At 39.9% G+C, this 27,540-nt stretch overlaps 1 protein-coding gene across 1 annotated transcript; it reads right to left on the bottom strand.

Annotated features, from left to right (window-relative positions):
• Positions 1-578: 578 nt before the first annotated feature.
• slc2a1b (solute carrier family 2 member 1b) lies at positions 579-27,493 on the bottom strand. Its single transcript, XM_084738872.1, has 10 exons — positions 27,047-27,493; positions 11,956-12,051; positions 5,766-5,926; positions 4,798-5,038; positions 4,524-4,686; positions 4,052-4,239; positions 3,746-3,850; positions 3,078-3,179; positions 2,745-2,948; positions 579-2,215 (listed from the first exon to the last, which is right to left on the bottom strand). Exons 1-10 carry the CDS (start codon positions 27,059-27,061, stop codon positions 2,015-2,017), a joined length of 1,476 nt encoding a protein of 491 aa, XP_084594998.1. The 5' UTR covers positions 27,062-27,493; the 3' UTR covers positions 579-2,014.
• Positions 27,494-27,540: the final 47 nt, after the last annotated feature.

The following is a 27,540-nucleotide window of genomic DNA, read 5'->3' as shown; positions in this document are numbered from 1 at the left end:
CCGAAGACGCTTCGCTGTTGTCTCAGAGGAACAGCGTGCAGCGTCGCAGCTCCCAGTCTGTGTGAAGACATCCAGAGTTCTGGAGCTCCACAGGTGATCTCAACTCAAAAATACTTCAGGATCATCCACTTGACAGAAGCTTTCTTGCCAATCCGGCCTGAAACTGCTCCGATGTGATAAGGCTGAGAGGCTGAAGGCAGAGGAGGCTTGATTTTTTGAGACGGGCACTTAAAAACTCACAAATGTTCTGGTTTTGTGAGACAGATTTTTTTTGGTTTTGGAGCTGCTGATTGTGAGTGCATGTCAAGACAGAAATGGGAGGATGATTTATTCATTCAGCTTCACTGCCAAGTTCAGCGCTCTGGTACTGATCTGTGCAGATACCGCTCCTCTCGCACAGATCAATGTCAGTATCAATTTAATCTAAAAATATGGAGTCAGATCAGTCTCAGTATTAATGAATGCACACAGACAGAGTCACAAATGTAGTTGGAGACTTTCTACTTTCTATATACATATACCTCAATGCACACAACAACAGTTACCATATATAAATGTATTTCTGCTGCACACGCCGATGCAAATATCTTCTCATTCAGTGTTTTATTTCTTTATTTTATTTTTATTTTTTACAACATTCTAATACTGGAGACATCAAGCAATGAAACATATAATTATATGGAATTATGTAGGAAGAAAAGAATGTGAAAACACAAAAAGGCACACTGTGTTCTGACTTAATAAAAGATTTAATAACATCGTAGTTATTAAATCTTTGATTGCACATGCAGAAGACAGTGTACGAGAGTCTTTGTGCTTTTTATTGTCGACCCGTGGTCTTCTCCTGCACACCTGTCGACCTACAAGTGTATTTCAGATTCTTAAAGTAGCCACCTTTTGCTTTCATGACAGTTTTGCACACTGTCGGCCTAATCTGAACTATTTCTTATAAGAAATTAAGAAAGACACTGAACGAGAAGTGCATCCAAACTTACAACAATCAATATTTTTGTGTGCACTGAAGAAATAAAAAAAAAAATCCTGAAAGACATTTGTGAATCCTTCTGTGTGCACTCATGTTGACTCTGACCTGACTCTGCATAAAAAGTAATTGTGTAAAATACATGAATGGTAAATAAATTTAATTTTGTTTTGTCTTCATGACCATAAATCTTATAAAAAAAATGTTTTTTTTTGTAACAATAACAACAGTAACATATTGTCCAGCAGGTAACAATGAATAACATGTTAATATGTGTTACCATTAATCTAATAAATTTCATTATAAAATTTAAAATCCTCACAGCAATACACCGACATATTTGTATCCTCAGTAACTTAAAAAGCTACAAATAACTTATTCCTTATCAGTGGAGCATTGGGGCCTTTTTTGAGGGCAGTGCACCATCTGGTGGCGAGAGACAAAGTCGAGCTGCGCAGCATCTACAGTGCTAAAGTCTACAGTGATACAGCTTTACAGTATGATTGATAAAAACAAGTATTCTGCACAGTGAACTGATCTCTACGACTACAGCGCTCTCAAATCCGATCATAAAAACAAACTGACTGTTACGGGCTATAAAGAACAGAGCATGAGAAGCACATATCAGTAAAATATTCAGTGAAAAAGTTTTAAAAAATCTGGTTGATTGATGCAGACACTCCTTTTCCTTCTTTTAAAATAACCTTAAAATATTAAAAACCTTCCCCATCTATCCTCAACTCCCCTCTCTCTCTCCACACGCACCAGGCAACTCAGTGCCCATGAAGTGTTTGTTTCTGTTTGTGACATGAGAGGGGCAGCGGAGGACATCATGTTGGAGAAATCGCACAGGGCTGCTCTTCTGTGTTTGGTAATGACGCCCGAAATGTGGTGACAGACAGTGTGAAGAAATTATTCTACCAATGGATCTGTCTACTTCTAGTTAGTAGACCGTTCTCCTCGGTCTGAGAAAGAGTTTGTTAGAAGTTTAAAAAACAAAACAAAAACAAAAACAAAAACACAAACAGTCACTCAGAGCTGTGAGTCAGCTCCCAGGCTGTTCAGCTCCTCCGGCGAGTGCTTTTCTCCGCCGGTGGCAGCGGTCTGGCGGAAGCCGGCCGCGATTTCGTCAAACGTCCGGCCCTTGGTCTCCGGCACTCTGAAGTAGGTGAAGATGAAGAACACGAGCAGCAGCACGATGAAGATGATGAACACGTAAGGGCCGCACTGCTCCTGTGAAGAGAGGCGAGAGGAGAGAGAATTATTTAGCGGAGTCCTGACAGGGTTCAAGAATCTGACGGGGAAATATAAGACGGGGATGTAAGTGTTCACAAATGCAATTCTGATGTTTTAAATAAATGCAAGAGAATAGTCGACAGATATAGATTACCAGTAAAAAGTCTGGACACATCTTCTCATTCAATCATTTAACTTTATTTTTATTATTTATTATTTAAGATTGATACTGGAGATATCAACTATGTCTATTTTGATCTTATTTGCTTTTGTAATTGACTAAATAAGAGACACTCCTCAATGATCTCTCAAGTAAAAATAAAGATTTAATCTACTCCTTCCTGCATGATCTAGGAGGTTTGCAAGTGTTAATGAACAATGTGAGTAGTAGTATTTACTTGGGTTTTAATGGAGCTATTCTTTCTTTTTATTCTTCTGAAAATCAATGACGATTACCATTAAATTACATAGTTATTTACTTCCAGGAAAATTCCCAAGAAAACCACAAATACTGGATTTGACTTACCTGTACGTACGGGAAGCCCATTCCCACAATGAAGTTGGCGGTCCAGTTAGTGAAACCAGCAATAGCGATAGCTGAAGGCCTGGGGCCCTGTGAGAACAGCTCTGCCACGATGAACCAGGGGATGGGACCCGGTCCGATCTCGAAGAACGCGACGAAGGCAAAAATGGCCACAATGCTCAAATATGACATCCATTTGAGCTGGTCCTGCAGGAACAAGGAGGACGAGGAGCAGTTTAGTTACTGATATCTGGACAACCACTTCCAGTGAGTCACTATTTGCGAGTGTAACCACTACATGTGTACACCGACTCAAGACTTTTAAGAGAAACCTACCAGCAGAGCCAAGGCGATAGTCATCAAGATGGCAGATCCGGCCATACCCAGCAGCCCCAGCAGGTGCAGAGACCGACGTCCTGCACGCTCTACCACAAACAGCTGCACCAAAAAAACAAAAAGGATCAAGAATTACATCAAAGCAGTACTACAAAGTAATAAACTAGAGATGGCCTGATACCATTTTTTTCTTCCTAATACTTGCTAAAATTTGCAGTGCATAGACTTGTATACTTGTCAAGACATCAGAATTTTAGGCAGCATCAAATACCACCCTGGAATCAACATTTACAACCTGTACGTAGTTCAACAAAGCCTTTATATTTGCTGCTCTAAACATCTTGTCACTCAATGGAGTGAAAAATACTCCAGTGCACAGGCACATTTACAGTTTTGGGATAACAAACAGAAATTCTGACAACACAGAACCTCACAGTTTGACTGTAAAGTGATTTCTGAAATGACCATTTTGCACCGCAGACATGTTCCTAAACAAGGATTCAAGGATTCAAGGATTCAAACGAAACGAAAGATCCTGAGAACAGCTTAAATTAATGATCATTTTGGGGTGAAAGTATCTCTATAACAATGCGTTTGAAAGCTTTGTAATAATCTGTAGCGCATGGTGATTTCACTTCAGAATTAAAAAAAATTGAAACTGTACTCACCGACACCACAGTGAAAGCTGTGTTCACTACACCGGCTCCAATGGTGGCGTAGACAGGCTGCTCAACTCCGGCTTTCTTAAAGATTTTAGTGGAGTAGTAGAACACCTGAAAAATTTGACAACCACAAAGATTGAACATGAGTTTCCCTTCTTTATAAACATGACATCTGGGTATGTTCTGGATATCTTCTCCTATTTCTGATGGAGGTGTGAATGTGAACCAATCATGTCAGAGAAAAGGTTCTCTTTGGTTTCTTTGTTATTTTCTTCGGAGTGACGGGGTAAATGTCTGGATCTGGACACTCACAGCGTTAATGCCAGACAGCTGCTGGGAGAGCTGCAGGACGACGGCGACCAGGAGGGGCTGGCGGTAGATGGGCGAGCGGAACAGCTCGGGGATGGTCACCTTCTTCTCCCTCATCATCTGTCGGCTCTCCTCCTTCATCTCCTGCATGTCAGCGCTCACGTCTGTGGTGCCTCTGAGCTTCTTCAACACTGAAATGAGCAAAGAAAAAAGGAGATTGTTAACTTGAAGGGCTGCGTTTTTTTCTTTTCCCCACTTCAGCTACATTTATTCATCTTCATTTATCTTTGGACAACAACACCAACCAGTTGGGGGGTTCTAACAGTTGCACCGTTATGTTAAAGACTTATTGTGTTGCAGAGATAGCAAACCTCCTATTTGTCAGGAGTATGAATTCAACAGGTGGCCAGTTCTTACATATAGCAACTTTAAATGCTTTGCTCTCTTGAGTATGTGTGTGTGTGTGTGAACTCACCAGCCTTGGCTTTGTTCTCTTCATTTTTGTTGATGAGCAGGAATCGGGGGCTTTTGGGGCAGAGAGGCAACAGGATGCACTGGATTATTGCAGGGATAAAGATGAAGCCCAAGAGGAGCGGCCACAGGTCCTCGCTGCCCATGACGGACTCCAATCCAAATACCTGAAATCAACCCACGCACACGCCACCAATATGAGCCAGTTTCAAACATGTAATTACCAAGTAGACAGTTAAATAAAATAAAACTACTGGTATTAATAACCATCCACCCACCTGTGCGATGAGGATGCCGACGACGATGCCCAGCTGGTGGAGGGTGCCCAGGGCTCCTCGCAGGGCTGTCGGGGAAACCTCACCCACATACATGGGCACAAAGCCTGTGGAGAGGCCGGAGTAAAGGCCCACCACGAATCGACCAGCGATCAGCATTTCCCAGGAGCGCGCCATCTTCGAAAAGCCCATCAGAGCGGCGGCGATGAAGGCCAGCACGTTGGCGATGAGCATGGAGTTCCTCCTGTAGACGTGAGAGGACAAGATGAAGGCAAATTCCACGCATTAAATTCATGCTTTCTAAGAATGACATTTCCAGACTGCATGCTAACATTCAGTTCACGTGTTTTTATACCCAATAGCAATCTCTTGTAATTGCTTTTCTTAACTGTGAAAATATTTATTTTGTGTCTGCGCACCTACATTCTTGTTTTAAGCAAAGATAAGCGCAGCAACATTTTTAAATAACTAAATTTGTCGTCTGTAAAACCATGTATAATTGATTATTGTCTATGATATAACTGTATGTGATTTGGATTAATAACGCATTAATAATAATTAATAATAATAATTAAAATAGACCCTTCCACAACATTAACACCTGCCTTTCTGGCAGAAAGCCCTGAAGGCTAACTTGTCCCACTTGCATAAGTCACAACAAATTAACTTTTCTGAGTTGATAAATCATATGTGCAGTCATTTTATTGACAATTTATCCTAGTCCTAGTCTACAATTTTGATTTACAACATACATTTTGAAACAGAAAATCAAGTAATTCAGTGACAAAAATGCGTTCTTAAATCTACTCTTTAAAAAAAAAAACATCAGTATGTTTAATGTAGCTTTAAGTACAGCTTTCACGTTGGACTAAAATGCGTCAGTCTAACAATTTTACTCCTTTTACGGGGAAAATGAATCCAGCACAGTTTACTTCTTGTAGAAAACACGTGGCTATCATTTTCTTTTTTACCTTCCCAAGCGGTTGACAAAGAGTCCGACGGAGAAGGAGCCAAACATGCCACCGACAGAGAAGATGGAGACGGCGATGGACCAGATGGCTGTGAGCGAGCTCGCGTTGATTGGCTCCTGGTAGCGCGAAAACCACGTCTCATTGATGAAGCTCTCAATGATCTACAACAGGGGGGGGGGAAAGGACATTCTGATTCTGAGCAGGCTTTACAAACAGGAATCCCCCCCGTACATTTCCATATTAGATTTGTCCGTCTCTTTTTTCGTTAATGCTTCTAGACTTGCAGTACTGTGCCTGTTGTATCTTTCTTTTTCTTTTCCTACTTTTTGTGTTTATTGTTAAGCACCAAAACACCTGGAAAAATCCTGATTCTGAGCTGACAGAACCGCTGACAGCTTCCATTCACTACATGCTAATATATACTTCTATTCTCGAATGGGAGCAACTGCAATGCAAACCTGTCTGATCCTGATTCTGCTTTATGTTTTCCTTTTCCTCAGATCAATGCACAGTGATGGTTGAGCTGTTACTAAGCAACCAGCGGGTGGCAGCACTGTATCATCATCGCCACCATTTCCTGGCGACCAGGAAGTTTACCAGCCCTGTTTAAGTGTCAAATTTCTGTTCCCCTCCCCTGCTCCATCCCTGCACCCTGGTCACAGACGACTATGTTGACAAACACGCCCAGGTGAGCAAGCGACGGCGTGTGTGCGTCACGCTGACACCTCTCATATGATTCAGAAAGGTCACCACCCCGTCTGCAACCTCTCATGGACTGGGACTTCGCCCATCACCGCCACTCGCTGTCGTTACCGTATGTTACCTCCAGCTCTGTCATGTGCCTCTGCGACAGTGTAACATCACCTATATTCTATATTTAATTTAAAACACTTGGCAGTTCACCCAGTACCAGAGCTCTTCAGGTACCAGCTGATGGCACGTAAAATACTCGGCGAGGTTCTCATGTGATAAAGGCTGTCCCATGGTGGAGGGATAAATATAAGATGACATCTTGACAAGGCTTGGGTCATATCCACTATCAGCTTTCGTTCACATGACCTTCTTCAGTGATATCGTAAGTGTGTCATTGTATACTGTCCCGACTGGGTCTGGGTTTGAACATTTGTAAACAGTGGTGAAATCTCACATTTGTAATCAGAGGAGTGCTCAATTTTATGCTGCTTAATATTCATACTTAACTAGTTACTTTTCAGATTAAAATATCTTATAAAATATGATTCTCAATAATAGCCAGTGATGTTCTTGGAGGACAAGTCTGGGCTCCAATAGGATCCCTCCAACCACTTTCTAATTCACAATAAAACAAACTGATTCACACTGCAAAGCAGGTATGTCAGTGCTGCATGATGGGATACATGAGGCCGTCAGTAACAGACGGCTGACCTTTCTGTGATGACCTTTCAGGCTGTGCAGAGTGCAGCAGGATCAGAGGGTGACTATTAGCTGAAAGGGTGCAAAGTTTACACAGAAATTAAGATAATTCTGATCCCGTAATTGTGTATTTCACATTAAAAGATTTTTAATATCCTGTTCATTCTGTCCCTGTTCATGAATCATTACAACTTTTCAGTGATTGGATGATGAAAGAGGTTCCAGATGTGTTTAATTTTGCATAAACAAATGTTACCAAAGCATTTACTTGCAGTTATTAAATGTAGTAAAATATCTGATTAATCTGTCAATCCATGCACCAGCTTCATTTAGTTAATAAGTTAGTAAGTCACTTCACTTTCAAGGAAAGATAAGCATAACAAGCCTTTTAATGTTTATTCATTCGATCTGATAAATAATGTCTTTATTCAGGTTTGTTTATTAACTGGCCTCCTGTTAGTCTGCAAAAGTGACCGCCAGGAAAAACAAGTTGAGTATTTCTGGGTTAAACTAAACAACACCATAAAGAGTTTTGAAACTACCACCTGCAACAGCAGCAACATTAAAATGTTGCTTAGAGGTTAATACATCAGTAATGATCCATTACATTACTTATTATTTTATCTTTATTTATATTCTTATTCTTACTTATCTGTTCTGCTTTATTGTATTATTCTTACTGGTTTGGTTATTGCCTGTACTTCTAGTCCTTAATTCTTTCTTACCTGTGTTTTCATTCTCATTGCTGCTGCTACGACACCTGACTTTCCCTCCGAGGAAACTTTTTACTTTTGTCATACTTTTGTCAATGGGCTTTTAAAGACACAAAACAAAAGAAGGATCTGGACATCAGTTAATGCTATTTGTGGGACTTTGTCATGGAAAGGTTTGGGAACACTTGGGCTGGAGTGCTTTTACTTTTGACATATTAATTCATAAATAAATCTTCCATACTTTTACTTAAACTTGCAATTACTGATTGTTTTGGGGCCTCAGAAACAATTTGCAAACAATAGAATAATGTGTCATCACCTTTTAGTAGATATGGTTAACTTGTTCACAAACAGCTGCTTATTTACACGACAAGAGCAACATTATCATTCATTTCGAGTCGTGTCTCTGGCCATCTAGCAAATATTGCTAATATTGCTCTGTTTTAGCTCTGTTTTTGGTCTCCACCGACTCCAAAGGGAAGTATCTGTCTCTTTAGCTGATCAATGCTCCCTTTGTTCATTAGCTAGTCACTAACTTTGTCTGTCTTCAGTTTGATGGTGAACAGGCAGTGCACAGTCAGTTTCTGGAGCTTGATTGTTGAAAACAGCTGCCTGCTACAGCCAAAAACGACACGGACGGCAAAACGACGGGCTGAAAGTTGCTACGAAGCTCCGCAAAAGCCAGGATTATCACTAAGAATATTTCACATTGTCACATACATAACTGTCACATCATTTTTATGAAAATACATCTGTTTCACTTCCTACATTAAGAGAATGAATGAAGTGAAATTACATGTCATTCAGTGTTATGATCAGGCCACGAGTACAGTGCCAAAATGCCACTTTCGCCAACTTTAACTGGCTGATCTCGAGACGTTACATAATTATTCTCTCCGCAGTCTTACTCTGAATAGACCGTGATGCAGTCCAAACCACCAGCTGGCAACCATACAATGAAACAAGCTGTTTATTCATGCTGTCAGCCTGTCAGCATATGGTGCTGGAGCTGGATGACAGCCAAGTCTTCAAGGTGAGCGCTGCATTCACTGTGCACACACAGGGTGAAAATAAAACGATTGCAACAAGTGAAAGATCCTAAAAAATAATCTAGCACACCGGAAAAGATGTGCAGTATTTTAGATAAGTCAAAGAAAGACAAACCGTCATAAACAAACTTAACTTGCTCTCAGACAAGTTCAAAAGCTCCAACCTTTAGCAGCAGAGAAGTTCCCACACTTAAACTAACATAAACAAAACCTAGATGACTCCTCCTGATTAAATGTCCAAATAAGGAGACTGTTTGCCTTGTGGAGCAGGCAGACGTGCAGCAGGAGGAGGACGGGAGCTGCAGCGAGGCCCTTGAAAGAGCGTATCTAATCAGAGACGCTCCAACACAAGTGCATGTCCTACGTCACCGGCAGCACCAGCATCCCTGAAGGGGTGCTGGTGATAATCTGCACTCTTGTTGCTATATATAAATTAAAATTATAGCCTCTTAAATGGTCATTAGCTAATCAAGGATTAAGTGTTGGGTAACTGTTTTTCTGCACGCCCGTTCCTGGACTGTTTGCACGTGAGGTTCCTCAGACCTGTGTGTGTGTGTGAGAACTAGCCAGCAGGGTATTGGGAAAGGGATAAAGAGCCAAGAGGGCAGGTTCACACTAGCCCAGTGTGTAACAGACCACATATTCACTGCCTCCCCCTTCAATCTGCAGCCCCTCAAACAGCCACTCACAAGGCCCTCGGCGGCTCCTGAGCTGAAGCTTGAACACGTGCCGACGGTGCTGCAAATCTTGTGTTGCTCTAAACACCGCGGAGGGAAAGAGGCACAACACTGGATTAAATATTACGAAATACCAGTAAATCTTGATTACGTTTCGGGGGAAAACATTCTGATAATCGAGTAAGAAATGTTTTTAAATGAAAAAGCCAAACAATCCCTGATCCCAGCTTCTCAAATGTGAGAATTTTCTGCTTTTTCTCTACTTTACGTCGTTCATTTTTTTACCATTTTCTGACACTTTATGTGCCAAACAACTAATCAATTAACCAAGAAACTGGTCAATAGATTAATCAATAATGAAAATAGTTGTTATTTGCAGCCCTATCCAGAAAATACAATTTGTAACAGCGATTAATCGATTCTGATTTATCATGAGCATCCTAGAAAATGTTTTTGCAACTGTGATAGACGCCTTACAGACAATTAAGTGTTTAGCCAGGAAAATATTTGAAAATGCATTTATTTATTACAATAATTGCTGGTTGCAGGCCGAGACAGACAGCACTCTTTTACATCTATACCCAGTTTACAAAACAACACAAAGTTTCTCTAATATCAAGTTTCATTGCACAATCCACGACGATTGCACAAGTTTTTGCACAAATGTCTCAAAGCATAAAATTCCCTTTTTTTTTATCACATGTGGCTCCACTTCATCTTCTGTTTATGACTTAAGAAGAAATGAAAGAGATCATATCTGCTCCCAGCATCCTGCTGGATCCGCTTTCTTCACATTTATGTTTTATAATCTACTGCATTTTTTGTCTGTTTTTTGGAAAGTTTTTCTTTATGCAAATCAAGGGTCTAAGGACATAATGTCTTATGAAACTGTATATACAGTTTATAAATCTCCTTGAGGCAAACTGTGATTCTTGATGTTTATGATCAAATATTTATTGAAGTTCATGTTATGCAAATAAACAAAATTAAATAAAATTTAAAAATTAATAAAAGATAAAAAGAATTGTGATTGGTGACTCTGGGCTACAACTGTATATAAATAAAATTTGACTTGGCCTGACTGCCCAGACTCCCTCCTCATGTCTATTTCAACTTTTTTCACTCTTAGTAAACACAATAAAGGAATGTCTCCCGTCTTCCCTCACTTTTCGGAGACAGCTGATGAAAGCAGCTCTCGTTTACAAAGCGTCCTCCACATCAAAGTCCAGCTGAGGTTTGACAGCGTGATGACAGTGGACGAGCAGTTCAGATGGAAATGAGTCTGTCCTCGCACACAGAGGGAGCACCACAAACAGCTGTGACTGTAGATCACCGTGACAGTCCTCCGCACATGTCAAAGGTAAATAAAGAGAGCAGGCGGAGCTCGGGCCTGTCTGGTGACACACCTGCGACCTGTGGACAGACAGCTGTGTGCCCACAGGGCGTGTGCGGACCAACGCAAACCGGACAGACAGGAGTTTTTCTTTTTTACACGTGACATTCCCCAGGAAATTTGTTTCTTTGGTGTACCTGTCTGTTAATGAAGCCTAGCGTGGATTTAGTCCAGGGGGGGCCATGATGAAACAGCCTTTATTAGTCTGGATTGTTGTGGGGATAGATGACTGTCTACCTCAATGTTTTAATTTCATTGTCTAGCTTTCTCCCAGCCCTGCCGCTGGGCAGCAGAGGTCCATTTTTGGTCATGGACACACTCCTTTAAACAGGAATCACTTGGAGTCTGTTAATACAGATGTCCTTGGACCTGATAGGCCTGAATGCAGCTATTATTATCTGACCCCTGTCGCCCTCTTCCACTTTCTGTCTCGTTCTGTGAGCCAAGTGAGTCAACAACCAGCACTGTAGAGAACTATATACTACTACAACTTACTTACTACTTCATTTGATATCTTTTTTTCTTCTTCTTCATTCGATACCCATCATGTCAGTGGAAGCATTCCTGTAGTAAAGCTTCTGCATATTTTGCATTTATTTTTATCAGACAGAAGGATGTTTAAAACTTGTTTATTAAGACCCTGCACACAACACTGGAACTTCAAGTGCCAAGTACAGGTACATTTTTCACATCAAAGAAGCTAACTATTATTTGTCAATTTCTACACAATGCCTGTCTTCCTGATGAGGCAACACATTTCTGGTGTTGAGGCCCATGAAAATGATGTTGAGCCAAAAAGTTTTAGACCTGCTACTAAAGTTGCTCCCGAGCTGACGGCATGAATTTAACCATCATCACAGTATGCATTTTTTGTATCATGTTAAAAATTATACTGTTATTACCATGAATGCTATGATATGGCACACCCCCTTGTTCGAACGACATGTTTGCAGACACATAACTCACCGTCTGGGGGGCATTGATCACACCGGTGTTGTAGCCGAACTGCAGGGAGCCAATCACAGCTGCTCCAACGCTCATCATCAGCGGGAACGTAATTTGCTGCAAGACAAAAGAGAGCAGAAGAAGTACTGTCAGGGAAGAGACCAGTATGACCAGTTATTCACCATTTCACTCAGTGGGAAAAAAAATGGATTCATTTGTCCAAGAGCTGGAATGAGGGCAGATAATACAATTAACAGGTGTATCATCTTCCTGTTCGGACAATAAGTTTTGGTTGAAACTCCCACACGTATCAGCTGACAAAATGAAGATTGTATCAATGCCAGTTTTTGCGACAAAGCTTTCATTATCCTGCTGTATCAGAGATTTTTTTTTTAAATGCGGTTGTGCCTCAGTCACTCTGGATATATCTGACTTAACAAAATGTTCATGTTGGCCAGCACCTAATTTTACCCCCACCGCGCATTCATGGCAAGTATAAAGAACGCACTGTTAAAAATATCCTGAAATATCTTTGAGATGCTTGGTAGCTGGTCACACTGCAACACAGCGTAATCAAACAGCCCCATAAAAGATGCTTTATGACATTTCAGGGAAGAGTTCAACATGAACAGGGAAGGGATGGAAGAATATATTTTTAATTCTGTACTTCCTGGACACGACAGCCAGAACTCAGACAACCTGTTCCCAGAAGCACGTTAATGTGGACAACCTCTGGGGTCATATGTTTGGGATTTTACTCAGCAGAATTATCCAGAGTAAACCTGCTCCTTGGAGCATGTCCAGGTTAGATCCATGTCATTGTCTGTGCCCCTGTTCTTGTTATTACAGAGCCAACATGTTGATTGATCTCAGTAGATCCCCGCAGATCAGTGGAGATTTTCCTCATACCAAAAAGTTAATAAACCAGAGGGGAGCATGTCGCTGTCTATTTCCTCGTCTCAGACAGGTAAAAAAACAACCTCAAGCTACAATCTACTTATTGTTGTTCAGCTAAATCAGCCACCACTGCTTCTTCTTCCAAATGTAGCTTTAACTTTTCAAAAGCAACCTGGAAAAACTGGAGACGATGCAAGTTTCCACACGTACCCAAGATTAAATTTAGAGCAACACAAACAGCAGAGGAGCTACCTAATATTTCCATCTTTTATCTCACCATCAGTCGTGGTGTCTGGATGATTAATGTTTTGACTTTGGTCCTGTGATTCACACCAGCCCTTTGCCACAGTGATTCACACCAGATAAGTTCCTTATATTATGGCAACAAAAGACTTGACCTTCACAAGAAAACCTCTCTCTCTCTCTCTTTTATCATAAGTTGACAAAAAGAGCAGAAATTAAACATCTACAGGACAAAAATAATTTAGACTTCTGCATATTTTTAGTTGTTTTAACCTGCAGACTAGAGTGACAGTGGACACAAACTAAGGACGCTGTGAGTGGTTTAAGTCCTCTGACGCTCCAAGACATAAAATCACTGCATAAACAAACAAAAGCCCTGCAACAGCTAATACTGATCCTGATGGACACTTATTGATCTCTGCTTGCTGTCAGTTGCACTGGAGTCCAGAGTGAACTTGGTAGGTAGGTGTTATCGGTGTTCAAGCACACATCAATTACACTACTTGCTCACTGCCCCCACCGCACCCAAGTGTGTTATCAATATTTAGTCGAACACTGGATGCTACAGTTATAAACCGAGAATGTCTGCTGCCAAGCTAACCTTGACAAAGAGCTACCGTTTCAAAAGGCGTGTACTTTACGTTAGCGTTACTTTACTTTACTCTCGTCTGTGGACATCAGCTACAGTTGTTGAGGTCAGAGTGGGGGATGTTTGACAGATCTGGCAACTTGAAACTTAATAATGAACCAACCTGCTAAGCCTTTATTTTGATTAAAGAAGGGGAAGATCTCAATAACTTGTATTAAAGACCAAATTAAGCACAGTAACACAACAGATATTAAGCATTATCGCTCATATCTTGACATATGAGCAATAATGATTAATATACCTATTAGTTATTATCTCATTAGAAACTCTCCCTCGCTTCACTCAGTCTCAATCTATAGCTCAATCACTTACATAATTGGCCACTGCAGCGTGACATTGGGACGCCTTTCTCCGAAATTTAACTCTGTCTCAACTTTTTGTTTCCACTTCCTAAATTTATTTCTGGCATCCCGTCTCCACTGCCACTGCCTTAACACACTACCCGCAGTCAAATGATTTGAAGGTTGGAGTTTTTTTTGCCACAACACCTGATCTGGTCTGAATACAGCCCAGCTGTGTGTGTCTCCCGTTCGGTGTCAGGCAGGTAGTGGGCCATGGATTTATCTGCCCGATGCATCTGGGAAAAAATGCTGTGAGCAGGGAGCCTGAGCCAAAACAGTAAAGTTCCAGGCCATAAAACAAGGCGCTCCACAGAGAAGAGGGGAACTGCAGAGTTGTGTGATTATTTTTCTGTATTTTTCATGAGTACAAGGCGACCCATTCAGCGTCTCTCTAACATTAGATATACTTTGATTATATTGCGAGGTAACGTGGGATCATGGGATTTGTTATCTTCATGTTTAAACAACCACATTCAGCCAAGTTCTGTTTACTTTATCAGCCATGTAAGAGTAGGAAATGGCTAAAACTAACATTATAGACTGTCTGTAATTCATTTCAATTCATTTCTTTTGCCCGACACTGATGCAAAAATACACAGAAAGTGATCATCTTGGCTGCAGATAACTCCAAAGGCTAAATAACTCCATGTCATAACCAGTCAAAGTCAAAATACAGCTTTATTAAATTAATATGCATCACAGCTCCTTTTGAGGTCCAGTATTTTGCTGATCAGGCGCATGATGGAATTATTATTCAATAGGGTTAAAATTAGACACATTTTTAGGTATGACACTATTATCATTATTCTATGTACTTTATGAGACAAGCTTTTGATATATATTTTAGGGTAAATTATATGTTATATGAATTTAATAAAAAAAAAATAATAATTGTTAGATTAATTGGTAAGTGCAGCCCTAAAAATAGATGCATGCAAAACATGTCTTGAATTTTTTAGACATTTGACATTTGGAAATGTTACATATTATAGCTTTAAGTATTCACTGATTTTTACAAAAGTAAAAGTGGCTCATGTCTTTGAGTCTTCACAAACTTCCTTAAGAGCAGAACTGATTGAAACCTTGAGGTTAAATCTCTGGAATTTTCATTTAATCTTTTAGATGATGAACACTGGCCCCACCAGGTTTCATTAAAAGGACAGTTCTTAGAAACAATTTTAAAGGATTGCACATGCTCCTCTGTAATATCACCAAAGTGCTGCAGGCTACTCTTAAATTGCAGTATTCCTGGTGACAGAGGTAGTCTGGGCAACACGAGACGACTTTTCCCGACAGAATTCCTCTCCTGCATGATGAAGAGGGAGGAGAGCTGCAAGAAAAGAAACTTCTGTGAGTCTTTTGGAGGCAGGCACTCCAGCATGACTAAAGCAAGACAGTCGAAGACCCGCCTACGTCTCCGAGCCAATAGGAACTCTTAGTTATGAGGGTCATCAAGTCCATGACAGGACTGTTTAGACCGGAATTCAAACACACACGCTTTTCAGCTTCGTGGGCTGGGCTCTTAAAGGAGCCACGTCAACCAACCACAACTGATGTCACTGTAAAGACGACAACTCTAGTGCTGCAAAGCAATGGACAAGAAACAGCAAGAGGTCTTAGTGAACAAGCAGCTGCTGTTTAATATAAACAGAGGAATCCTGTCTGTCTCCTCTGGGAGAACTCGTCTCTGGTGGGGGTTCTTTAAATCTCATCCCCCCCTCCAGGGAATATCTGGGATTATTAACTCCCTTAAATGTGGATGTTTGAATCCAGCTGCAAACGTGGAGACGGCAGCGAAATCAAACCCTCCTCTGCGACATCTTTACCTTTAACCTACATACGAACAGACCTCCCTCAGCCTGCCTCACTGAATACAGAGAAAATAAACAGGATAACTAGAACCATAAGGGTTCTTCAGTTTGTCCCCGTAGGAGAACCCTTTATGGCTCCTGGTAGAAACTTTTATAAAGGTTCCACGTGGAAGTTCTACCTAGAATACAACATAAAGGGCGACACCTAGAACCACCTGTGAAAGGTTTCACCCAGATTCTCCTATGAGAGGTTCTCCACAGAACCCTTTGATGGTGTAATGGTTCCACCCAGAACTTTTCCATCATTTAAGGGTGCTAACCAGAACTCGAGCAGGGGGTTCTGCCGAGAATCTTTTTATACCTTTTAAAGGGTTTTATCTAGAAGCCATTCAGGGGTTCTACCAAGAACCCTTTTATTTTCAAAGGGTTTTATCTAAAACCCAAGCAGGGGTTCTACTGAGAACCTTTTTATTTTCACAGGGTTTTATCTAAAACCCAAGCAGGGGTTCTACTGAGAACCTTTTTATTTTCACAGGGTTTTATCTAAAACCCAAGCAGGGGGTTCTACTGAGAACCTTTTCAAAGCCCAAGGGTTTTATCTAGAACCCAATCAAGGGTTCTACCGGGAACCCTTTTATATTCAAAGGGTTTATCTAGAACTTAATCAGAGGGTTCTACTGAAAACCTTTTTATATTACAAGAGAGTTATCTAGAACCCATTCAAGGGTTCTACCAAGAACCCTTTTATATTCCAATAGTTCTATCTACAACCACCCCGTGAACTCTACCAGGAACCATTTTATATTCCATTGGTTTTATCTAGAACCAACACAGGGGTCCAAATGAGAACCTATTTATATTATGGTACATAGAACCAAAAAAGTCATCAAGGCTCTCAAAAATCTTTGAAGAACTCTTTCTTCCAAAATGTTTTTTTTTTATTAAACCCTTCATCTTACAAAAACCCTTGACAAACCTCTTCTTCAAAAACAGGTTCTTCAGAAGCATGGTTCTGGATAGAACCTCAGCTGTTCAGGGAGAACCCTTTTTTATACTGTTCATACAAGCCAACGATGTAGTAAACACAATGTTTTGAGACTTTCTATGAAACCATGTATCTTTATAAATGAGATAACGATGTAAACCTTTCATCTAAAGGAAATCCAGATGTGTTACTGCTCTATTGTTTCATGATTGGTTACGTTTTACTGAACACACACTGATATCAGTTTGATTCTGTTCCTCGTACACTGAGACCAGAAGCAGCAGTATAATACACGACTTCCTCACAGGGGAGACAATAGTGTCACACCCATTACAAATATTTTTTGATCATAGCCCTTACCGGCCCTTTTCATGCACGCTCTACCTCTATTTATCTCTCACGCATGTTTCACTCAGCTGGAGCCTTCAGGTTTGTTTATATTTCTAAATGGAAGTTTTGTACTTGTTTACTTGCACATGATGGCTAAGCCAGCCATTCACAAGGACATGGCAACACAGTGTAAATCAGTGGAGTGGGGTTGTATAAGGCCACGAACACAGAAGCTGAACAATGACCTGCTGCGGACAGGATCGGCAGCAAAACATATTTTAGCCACTTAAAAAAAATCTATATCACTTTAACTGTACACTGGATTTTCACCGCTTTACTTTGCCATATCAGACTGCCTGCTCTGACAGAAAACCACCATTATACAAGCTAAGCTATACAGCACACAGGAGTTGCTGGTCTACAGCTACCTTGATCTGTTAGTTATCTTTGTTTTATTGTGTGACTTCACTGAATATAAACTAACCTTTAAAAACGCTTAAGTCACACAATAGCACAAACTAACTAACAGAAATGACTGATTTTGCCATAGTGTTTTTTCAAGTGGTTAAAGTATGTTTTGCCAGACACTGACTATCGATATATACTTTATATAATCCCATTTAAAACTAGCAGAATGTCCCTTTGAATCTGATTAGAAGGATCATATTTTGAAGGATGATGTAAACCATAAAAAGGCAAAATAACTGTTACAAATTTTCCAACAAGAGGGGTATTTCTGAACAACATGTAAAGTAATTTTTCGAGCACAATTTAGAAGGTTTGGGGTTTATAAAGCAAGAGAAAGTCAGGGAATTCAGCCTGAATTTTGTTCACATTTTCACTTTTTTACCTTCCAGTTGGACTCTGAACTGAACTGACAAAAGGCTGTTTCAATACAGACAAACTCAGCTGCCAAACCAACACCGGCAGTTGGTTTGTGGTTGGCGCCAATTTGCCACCCTCCTCCTCAAAACGAACTTTTCTTCTTCCGCGACCGAATCAATGCACAGTTTTGTTGCTGCTGGTGCATTTTCTCAACTAAAAAGGTCTGGAAAACATCAGCGTTTTTGTTGCACCTGCACCTGGTATGTTGACATCCAGGGACCTATGAGGGGTAATAATCCCTGTGTTCTCTCCTCCCGTGTCTCTGCTTTATTTGCATGCTGGTGCCGATAAACATTCATTCAAATGTGTCCTCTTTGCATAATGTGGCCAGGCCGAGAGGAAATTTCTGTCTAGTCATTGCTGCAGTTCACAATCAACACTGTTGATTTTAGCTTTGGTTGCTTGGCACCACAGACTCTCTGCTCTTACGGGTCGAACACTAACAGCAGCCAGTGGAAGTGACAGAGAGCACATTGACGAAGCACCTCATGATACAAGTAAAACAGCACAATGGAAAATGGAGATCGGTGCAGACTTCACCAGCTCACACTCTGCCATGGTATTACTTTAGTACTTCTCAGTCATGTAAACAAACAATAGATGCTTTTATTGGAGTAATGACTGTGAAGTGTAATGAGGAAATGAAGCAGAGGAGCAGTTTTCTCCAAATTAGGATGTGAGCAAATAAAACCTCTGATATAAACTATCATTACACTACAACCTCATCTAAAACCTCTCTAAACAAAAAGTCGATCTATGAGAGTCAAAAAACACCCTTAATCTCTCTTGCTAACTCTAAAAATATGCATTTATTTATTAAATGTGACTCTTTCATTAGTGAAATACTTCAGCTTGTACAACACAGGAAGCAGCTTCTTGATCTCAGGCTGATCTCAGCTCTTTGATAATCAGGCTGACGTAAATTCTTTAGCTGTTGCGGTAAACCTTTCAAGAAAATGAGCCACAACAAAGAGTGCAGAGAGCAGCAAATCCAACGAGCTGCAAACACACCCAAGTGTGTTTGTGAAGCAGATGACCCACATATACAACGTCAACAAGATACCACAAATACTTCTCTAAAATGGGGGTGAGATAAGTGTAAGTGGTGGAAGAGCTGTTGATTTTAATTTACTTGGTTAAAACAACTAGTACAAAAAAGTTCAAGTACTCTCTCCTGCATTCATAATGTTAATAAAGTAGAAGTACAGTAAGTATTATGAGCAGGATAGAGGGCAGGAGTCCCAAAAGTATTTACTCCAAATTCTGTCCACAGCAGCAGTATGAGATGTATTACACTGAACTGGTTAAAGCCAAACGCCCTCCACCTTCAGTTTATGGATACAAAAATCATGGGGCATAGAGTGGAACAAATAAGACACTCACTGAGGCTCCAAAAACCCACATTTATTACAAGAGGGAGTCCAACCATGACATTACTAACGCATTCAAATAAGCTTTTATCTTTCATCTAGGGCAGGGATTTGTCTTGGTGTGTTTTTCTCTTTTTTTTTTTCTTTCTTTTATTTAATTACTTTCAGTCAGCGAGGTGAAAAGTGGGACACAAATAATATAACTTATCTAGAAAATCGAAATAAGGTCATACTGAGGCTTGAGGTATGTGACCTCTCAGCTGGAGCAATGCATAACCACATCGTTAACCTGCAAGGAGAGCAGGCTGCTGCTGCTGCTAGCGCTGCTAACATTAACCACAGTCTGCAAACTAATATGTCATACTTTGAGCATTTTTTTTACTTTTAGCGTAGTCTAAATTAGTCAATAGAAACATACCTACTTTATATACATTTAGCTAGTTTAATCAAGTGTTATGCAGGTCGGGCCCCTCCTAATGCTCACCAGAACCATGCATCTGCAACAGCAATGAACTGTATTTTTTTTTTTCATTAGGTAAAATACTCATCTGAAAAGCAACAGCTGTCAGATAAATGTAGATGAGTAATAATGTTTCCCAAGAAATTTAGTGGAGTAAAAATATTAAATTGCATAAGATGAAAATGCTTGACTTCAGTACGACTACTTAAATTTGTACTTAAGTACAGCACTTAGAGTACATGTATTTAGTTACATCCCACCTCTGATATCTGACCACTACTCTTGGGTTGCTTCTCTTATTTCACAAACCAAAAAGTCAGTTTTTAAGTCAGCAGATGACCAGAAAGGCTGTTTTACTTAAAATAATAGTGGTCTCATTAGTAATAAATAATCCACCTCTCCTCCTTTTTTGGTTAAGCAAATTCTGTTTAACTTGATCTATTTTTAATTCTTTTCCTATGAGCAACAGATGTTATCTCGCAGTGTTTTACTGTAACACTGCATAGTATGTGAGTCATCAGTGACAGACCCACACAGGGTTTCCTCTGAATCAGGTCAGTGTGTTTAACTATTTAAAAAAAAAAAATAAGCAGAACAGGCTGCAGTTTGGCTCAGTTCAGTTCCTCTTTGCCAGTCTGCACCAGTTTAAATGGTGAAGGCCTACGCTGCTCGCATCACGTCCCCCCTGACGTCACCACCTCCACAGTCTCAGCTTACACAGCTGTGGGGAATCCAATACGAGCCCCGTTGTCACCTCAGCTCCACTCGGAGCTCTGTTCAGCTTTACAGCCTCGCCCGATCTGTGCTGCGGGGACAGTTTCCAGATCAGTTTTAGGGTTTGTTTTTATGTTTCTGGTGAACCAAAGATGGATGTAACTTTCTACACCAGCACAGTTTAGACTGAAGAACACTGCTATTATTAAAATTAAAGCCCAGATAGAATGACTCATTTCTTATAGAAATAAAATACCTTATGCATGCTGTATTTTGCACACTTTATCTTTATAAATATTCTTTATATTTTACCAGAGTCTTCATTATTTTTCCCCCGTGGTTGCCAGATGATTCATAAAAACATGTCTACATCTAGGGATGTAACAATAAAATCAAATATCACAATAAAAAAAATGTCTCAATACCATACCAGACTGTGATAATTCTGTCTATTGCATTGTTAATTATTTATTTAATTATTTTTTATTTTATTTTAGGACTGTTAATGACTGCTCTGTTGTTTTAGTTTTGCAGTTGTACATACATACTTAAAGCATTAATTACTGAAGGCTGGTGACTTTTAAACTTTATATTTTACTTGATTTAAGAAGAAAAGCAGAAACACTTTAAGTTAAAAGGAAAAACTACTTTTATATGAACAAAACATGCTGCACACATCAGATATGTTATTTACTAAAGGACATTTTTTCCAACTTTTGTTTTTTCAATAATAATTTGTGATTAAAACCCTACTGTGGAATCGTGGTATTATCACACCCTGAGTTTTTGGTATCATTAAGTCTGTTATTGTTGTTGCTCTTGTGTGTCTATTGACAGGAGACACGAGAGGTCTATAAAGCCTTTGCATGTAAATAAACTAAAGCTGAACTAAATCTAACTTGTGGTATAATTCACCCGGGTGCGTACGTGCAGCTAAGGCCTTCTTCTCAGAGGAAGCAAGTGAAACCAGATCTCAACCGTAACTGTAGGCAGAAACTCGGATAATGTAATATCATAAAAAGAGATGTGCATATTTGACTCTAAAAGCTTCAACATCAAACATGTTTCAGAGTATGACGCAGACTTGAGTAAGTGTCGTGTGACTGTGTGAGTTCCTGGTTATTATTAACTTTATTTAAGCATCACAGAACAATGAGAAACATTCAGAGGAGTTTCTTTTGAGTGCCTTAGAGGGGAGTTAAAAGGTGCTTATTCATCTGTAAGCGCTGCATAAAATACTATTAGTAAACACAACTGGGAGTGTTTTAACACCTTATCTGTCAGGGCCATTGAAATTCCAGCCTGTAACAGTGTGATCGTGTTAAATCTTATTTACAGTTAGGCTCCATGTTTGGGAACGTTAGTGTGGATAAAGCAAACAAGAGGACTATTACATAATATACTTATTTTCATAGAGACATGCTTTTATAGTATGTGTTCTTTTAGTGGCTATAAAATATAATTACAAGAAATCAATATTTGATAGTCAGAGGTGAGACCTAATGTTTAGAGGTCAAACACACCCTTTTTCAGTTGTGATTTATTAAACTGAGCTAATTTCATTTACATCGTGAGGTCCAGAGAGACACAGCTCGGTCCTGCGTGAACCATTTCATCCAGCCACCTCCTCCCTGCCCACAGTGATCAGACATGGGGATCAGTACAGTACGTGCATAAAGCCAAGCTCCTCCAGAAAGTGAATTAAACATGCACTCTTTGCTTGCTTGTTCACCTCAATTAAAACCCTCCCAGATCTCCTAATCCCAACTTCTGCAGCAAAGCCTCATTAGGGCTCATTATAAGATGGCTGACAGTTAGACTGTAAGACGCAGTGAAGGGAGCTAGTCATGCAGATGAAAGTAAATCTACTGGACTGTCTTAAGGAAGGCAGGAGTTGGCAGGCAACTGAAAGGAAGTGGATGGAGAGGAATTAAGCCTGTGCAATTAATTCTGTACAATGTGAGGCTGGTTACCGGCTCCAGAGGCCCAATCAACATACCTGTGCTGTCAAGTCTGTCGGGAATAAAAATGTTTAGGGGCTGTTTGGTTCAAAACAGAGCAGGTCAACTGTAGGCTTGACCCCAATTACCATTTTTATTCTTTGTTGGAGAACGTAAGAGGACTGAGGTGAGTTTTCAGAGCCAAACAAAGCATTCCTGTTGTTGAGAGTTGAATAGACAACAATGTAAAGTAAGAAGTTATTAACGTGGCAGGTTTGGATGGGGAAGCTGGGTGATCTGGGTAAATAACTGCATCATAATTAGAATACAGCTGCACTAAAAGAAAGACATTTAAAGGGTCTGTGAAAATTCTTGAAAGTAAGAAGGAAAACCTAAATTAATCAATTTCTACATCTGCTTGGGGTGTGACGAGACACCAGTCTGGATTGATGTATCGGTTCAATGATTAATGATGCAGTGTTATAGATGAAAAGTAATAGTATTGATCCTTATAGTATTGATTCTTCCAAAACATTCAAACTACAGCTTCAACTAATTATTATTTTTTATTGATCTGGTAATGATTTTCTTGATTAATCGATTTGTTTGTAGGGATGTGCGTGATAAGTTAACTATACAATCAAATGTTGTCAGGCTCACCTGTCAGCACCAGGAATACTAGTCGGTTAAACTATTTATCAATATTTTAGTCATGTACAATACCAGTTAACTGTTGCCCTCTAAGATGTCATGCAGCCACCGTCCACTAGTCAGGGCTGTGGCCCCGGCAAACAGCAGCTCCTCTCGCTCAGTGCAAACACCCACATGGCCGGGCGGATGTTGTTATCAAAGCAAAGTGGGACAGATGACAGCTCGTAAAACCAGTGGGATTTGTCAGTGTTTTGATGAAGAAAATGAAAATAAGGACGAATATAGGCCAGGCAGATTAAACTGGCATATAACCACTCGACTTGAGCAACATGTAACCACATTCAGCACAGAAATTTGGACATTAGCCTGCAAGCAGAGCTGCCGCTAGCACTGCTAATGTTAGCCACACTGTGTGGCTGGCTGGCCGCTAACGTCAGCTGCGAGTGTTTATGCTGTCGCCAAGTACATAAAACCAGCTACATTCCAAAATAGTGAAAAAGTAAACTCAAAGGAAACAAACCAGGGAAAAAGAACTAGCATCATTGCTAGTGCTACATGCTAATGTGCGCTGGTTTATAGTGTGAAGCAACACATCAAGCCACAATTTCAAGCCCGCTGATAAAATCCTGAACACAGACATGGTGAAAAACAGTTTAACTGTCTACTCAGCTCAGTGCTACAGTTTAATCTTTTCAGATTTTCAGCAATGATTTTCTAACATGTTTAGAAACAAGTTTATTTTACACAGACTTTAAGCAATGGAAGAAAGAAATAATATGAAAAGTCTGTTAGGCACTTAACCAGTTACAATTATCGTTTTTGCAGCGTTTGCATTGTACAGCACCTTGTAACTATGGTTTTGAACAGCAGTTTTCTCAATTGCTGGCCCCAGAATTGAATTTCATTTAAATTTTATTGTGGCAGACTTTGTGATCTCAGCAAATATTGTATTGTTGTCAAAAGAATCAATATAGCATCTTGATGAAACTTAACATTTACAACCCAAACACTGACCGAAAAAAAAAATGCAGTGTTCATTAACATGGACTAAGCCTAGTGCATGAGATCAACTGGACAACACCTTGATGAAACAAAAAGTGCCACGGCAGGTTTTAAGACACACACTGACGCATTCACACTGGTACGTGGTACTTCTCTGGAAATCAAACTGCAGTCCTGCCATTTCCTGCTGCTTTTACTGTAAACTAGAGTCACTCACTGACTTCATCTGCACATAACACTGAGTACAAGCCAGGTTTGAAAATCCTGATCACGAGATGTTTATTATCCTGTGACAAAACTACCGTTTAACAACGGACAAAAACAGCTCAGCGCTGCCGGAAGCAATGAAACACAAAAGAGGGAGTGAAGCCTGCAGCCTGGGAAGGAAAGGGTCAAGGCTTTAACGCTGCAGGGTTGGCAACTGTGCTTATTCCCTCGGTGGGCTCTCACTTTCTGTAGAAATCTGCAGTGTCGGTGTCACAGTGGAAACTGGGAACAGGGAGAACCGTTCCCATCACGTCCACAGCAAACCCGTCCAGCTGAAGGTCCTCGATAGACCAGTGCGGAGAGGCAGAACAGCTAGGGAAACATTTTCTGACCACCATGTCAGACTGGGCTGCTCCACTGGGTTTAACTGGTTGTACGGCAGTGAGAAAGTAGGAGGGGGAAGAGGAGGGGGCTTTTTGGCATACGTGCTTCACTGTGCTGAATGTCTGCGTATGTAGCAGTGACCACAAGCCGCACCAGGACGGAGACGGCAATATCACACACCAGATAAGTCATGTTTACTTTGTGAAGAAGGAGCACCTCACACTTAAAGACTGACCCTGATGCCAGTAAACCATCACAAACATATAAATAAAGTTTGTGGAACTTTTGACCAAGTATGTCTAGTTTGAGCAAAATGATGCTCGAGACAAATTATTAAGTGTTTCTGGGTATAGAGCTTAAACTAACACTTGTTATTATAATTAATTAAATAATTTACCTGAGTCTGAGTCAGTGCTGAGATGAAAGAACAGTTTAGCTGTGCGGTTCCCTCCACTAAATTTCATCAGGGGGGTAGTATTGTACTTTTTTCTACAATATATACTATCCCTGACAGTTATAGGTACTTTGTAGATTACAATGTTCTATACAAAACATATGATGAGTAATAAAAATATGATGCATTGCTATTGATTAATCTGCTAATAGTATATTAGGTAGGTAAAATTAGCTATATTAGTTATAATAATAACATGATAATAAACAGATGTGGAAAAGACTATGTACATTTACTAAAACTTTGAGGTACTTTATTTTATTTAAGTATTCCATTGTTTGCTGCTTTATACTTGTACTCCACAACATTTTCAAAGCCAATATTGCACTTTTTATCTGCTACAAATTATTTGATGACTTCCTTTACTACTTACTTTGGGAATTCAGATTATCAATACAAAAAATATAACTCAACTAATTAAACATTATGTATTATTATAGATTAATCTACCCAGCAGTCTATAAAGAACTGAAATTGGCTCCACCTTAACCAGCAGCAGCAGCATGAAAGAGATTAACACATTAACGCATCTGTCATCACTGATACAGTAATATCACATTATTATTCTGAAATGGACCAATACCTTTGTACTTATACTCAAGTAGATGTTTACTTGTAACAGAGTATTTATTTACTTTTGATACTTCCAGCAGACTTTGCTAATAATTCTGTATATTTTTCTTAAATAAAATTTTACTGCGTAACCTTTACTTACAATGGAGTATGTTGTTTTATTTCTATAATTTTCAGAAGTAAAGCTTTTGGCCATTGGTCTAACTAATAAACTGTTAAAAGAAGCTCGTCTTGTACAAGACTCTTGAGTATTAGGGCTGCACGATTTGGTAAAATGATATTATGATTATTTTAACTGAAATTACAATTTTGTTGTGCGATTCGAATAATGGAAATCACCAATCTTTGCATTACACTTTTCACATTCACTGGAGAAAAAAAGCTATTAAAATTGTGATGATGTGATATTTCTGATGGTCTGTACCAAACAAACGTGTGTGGAGAACAACATTTTCAGATCAGGTCATCTATGCAGCACAACAACACTTAATTATAATGCTGCTTTCTCATACATTTTCCTTTTTCAAAACATTGTGATTTGATTCTGCAATTTGGATATTGCACTTGGCCACTGAAGCCCTATACAGAGCCTTTGCATATAATGGAGAATGTTGTTTTTCTACTTTTTTACGCATTTAAGTAAGTTTTTGACCACTGGTCTAACTAAGGCTCCTCTTGTGCAAGATTATTGGTAATAACTCCTGTCAAACTTTATTCATGTTGCCTTCTAACAGGAGCAAACCCACCACAACTACAGCCAAACACTGACATAACACTGCATCATCATACCGCCAAACACACAGCAGACACGCAAACAACGCGCGCGAGACGTGACAAAGCAGTCTAGACCCCCCACTCACTATGACGTAGAATAAAACGCGGAAATAAATTATAAAAGAGCAATAATTTACCGGTAAAAATATATAATTTATACGTATATTTACAGAAAAACTATACATAATAAAATAATAAATAAATAAATAAACGATAGATAAAATAAAAATGATCTGCATCATCGCTGCTATGTGACTCTCATCTCAGCACATGTAGAAGGAAGAACCTCCTCATGGATAAAAAAAAAAAAAAAAATGGTGAACTCACTGAACCTGCTCACTGACAGCAGCACGGAGCTAAAAAATCCACGAGTAACTGAACCGGTCTGACAGGACTTTAATAAGACCGGTTGTAACGAAATGAGTCACAGATATTTAAATACCTTTCCCGACTCCATGTCTGCGATGTTCTTCTTCTCCTTCTTCTTCTTCTTTCTTGCACTCTTTGTCTTCTTCTTCTTCTTCTTCTTTTGTCAAAGTTGACGGCGATGGAAGAACTTCCCTCGGGGTCTCCCGGTGGTCTTTCTCAGAAGTCACTCATCTTGGGAGTGTTTTGCTCCGCTGAAATGGCTTCAAACTTAAGTCGAGGGTGTTAAAGATAAAGATAAAGGCTTCACCAAGTCTCTCTTCTTATTTTTGACGTCTTTCTGCGTAAAAAGCCGACAGCTTTGGCGCTGTTATTTCTCTCCTGCGTGCAGTTCAGAGCTCCGGCAGCAGCTTTAAATTTCACAACTTGATGCGCTAAAAAAAAAGAAAACAAGTCTTCCCGGATGTTTGTCTGCTGCAGTTGTTCCGCTGCTGTCCAGCTTTATGGAAACAGTCCTTTCAGGACACGAGCCTACGCTAATATAGCTGACGCAACGTGTAGTGGGACGTG

This window comes from Lutjanus erythropterus, chromosome 2 (assembly GCF_056507025.1).
Source record: "Lutjanus erythropterus isolate fLutEry1 chromosome 2, fLutEry1.hap2, whole genome shotgun sequence".
Classification (NCBI taxonomy): Eukaryota; Metazoa; Chordata; class Actinopteri; order Lutjaniformes; family Lutjanidae; genus Lutjanus; species Lutjanus erythropterus.
The sequence above is the reverse complement of the archived record's forward strand: the minus strand, read 5'-3'. Positions and strand labels throughout refer to the sequence as shown.

Bases quoted from the DNA above. Each gene is read 5' to 3' on its own strand.
- slc2a1b (XM_084738872.1), bottom strand. The intron at 4,240-4,523 runs GTGAGTTCACAC...TGCTCATTTCAG, and splicing joins AGAGAACAAAGCCAAGGCTG to TGTTGAAGAAGCTCAGAGGC. The intron at 3,180-3,745 runs GTGAGTACAGTT...TTTTTGGTGCAG, and splicing joins CAGCTTTCACTGTGGTGTCG to CTGTTTGTGGTAGAGCGTGC.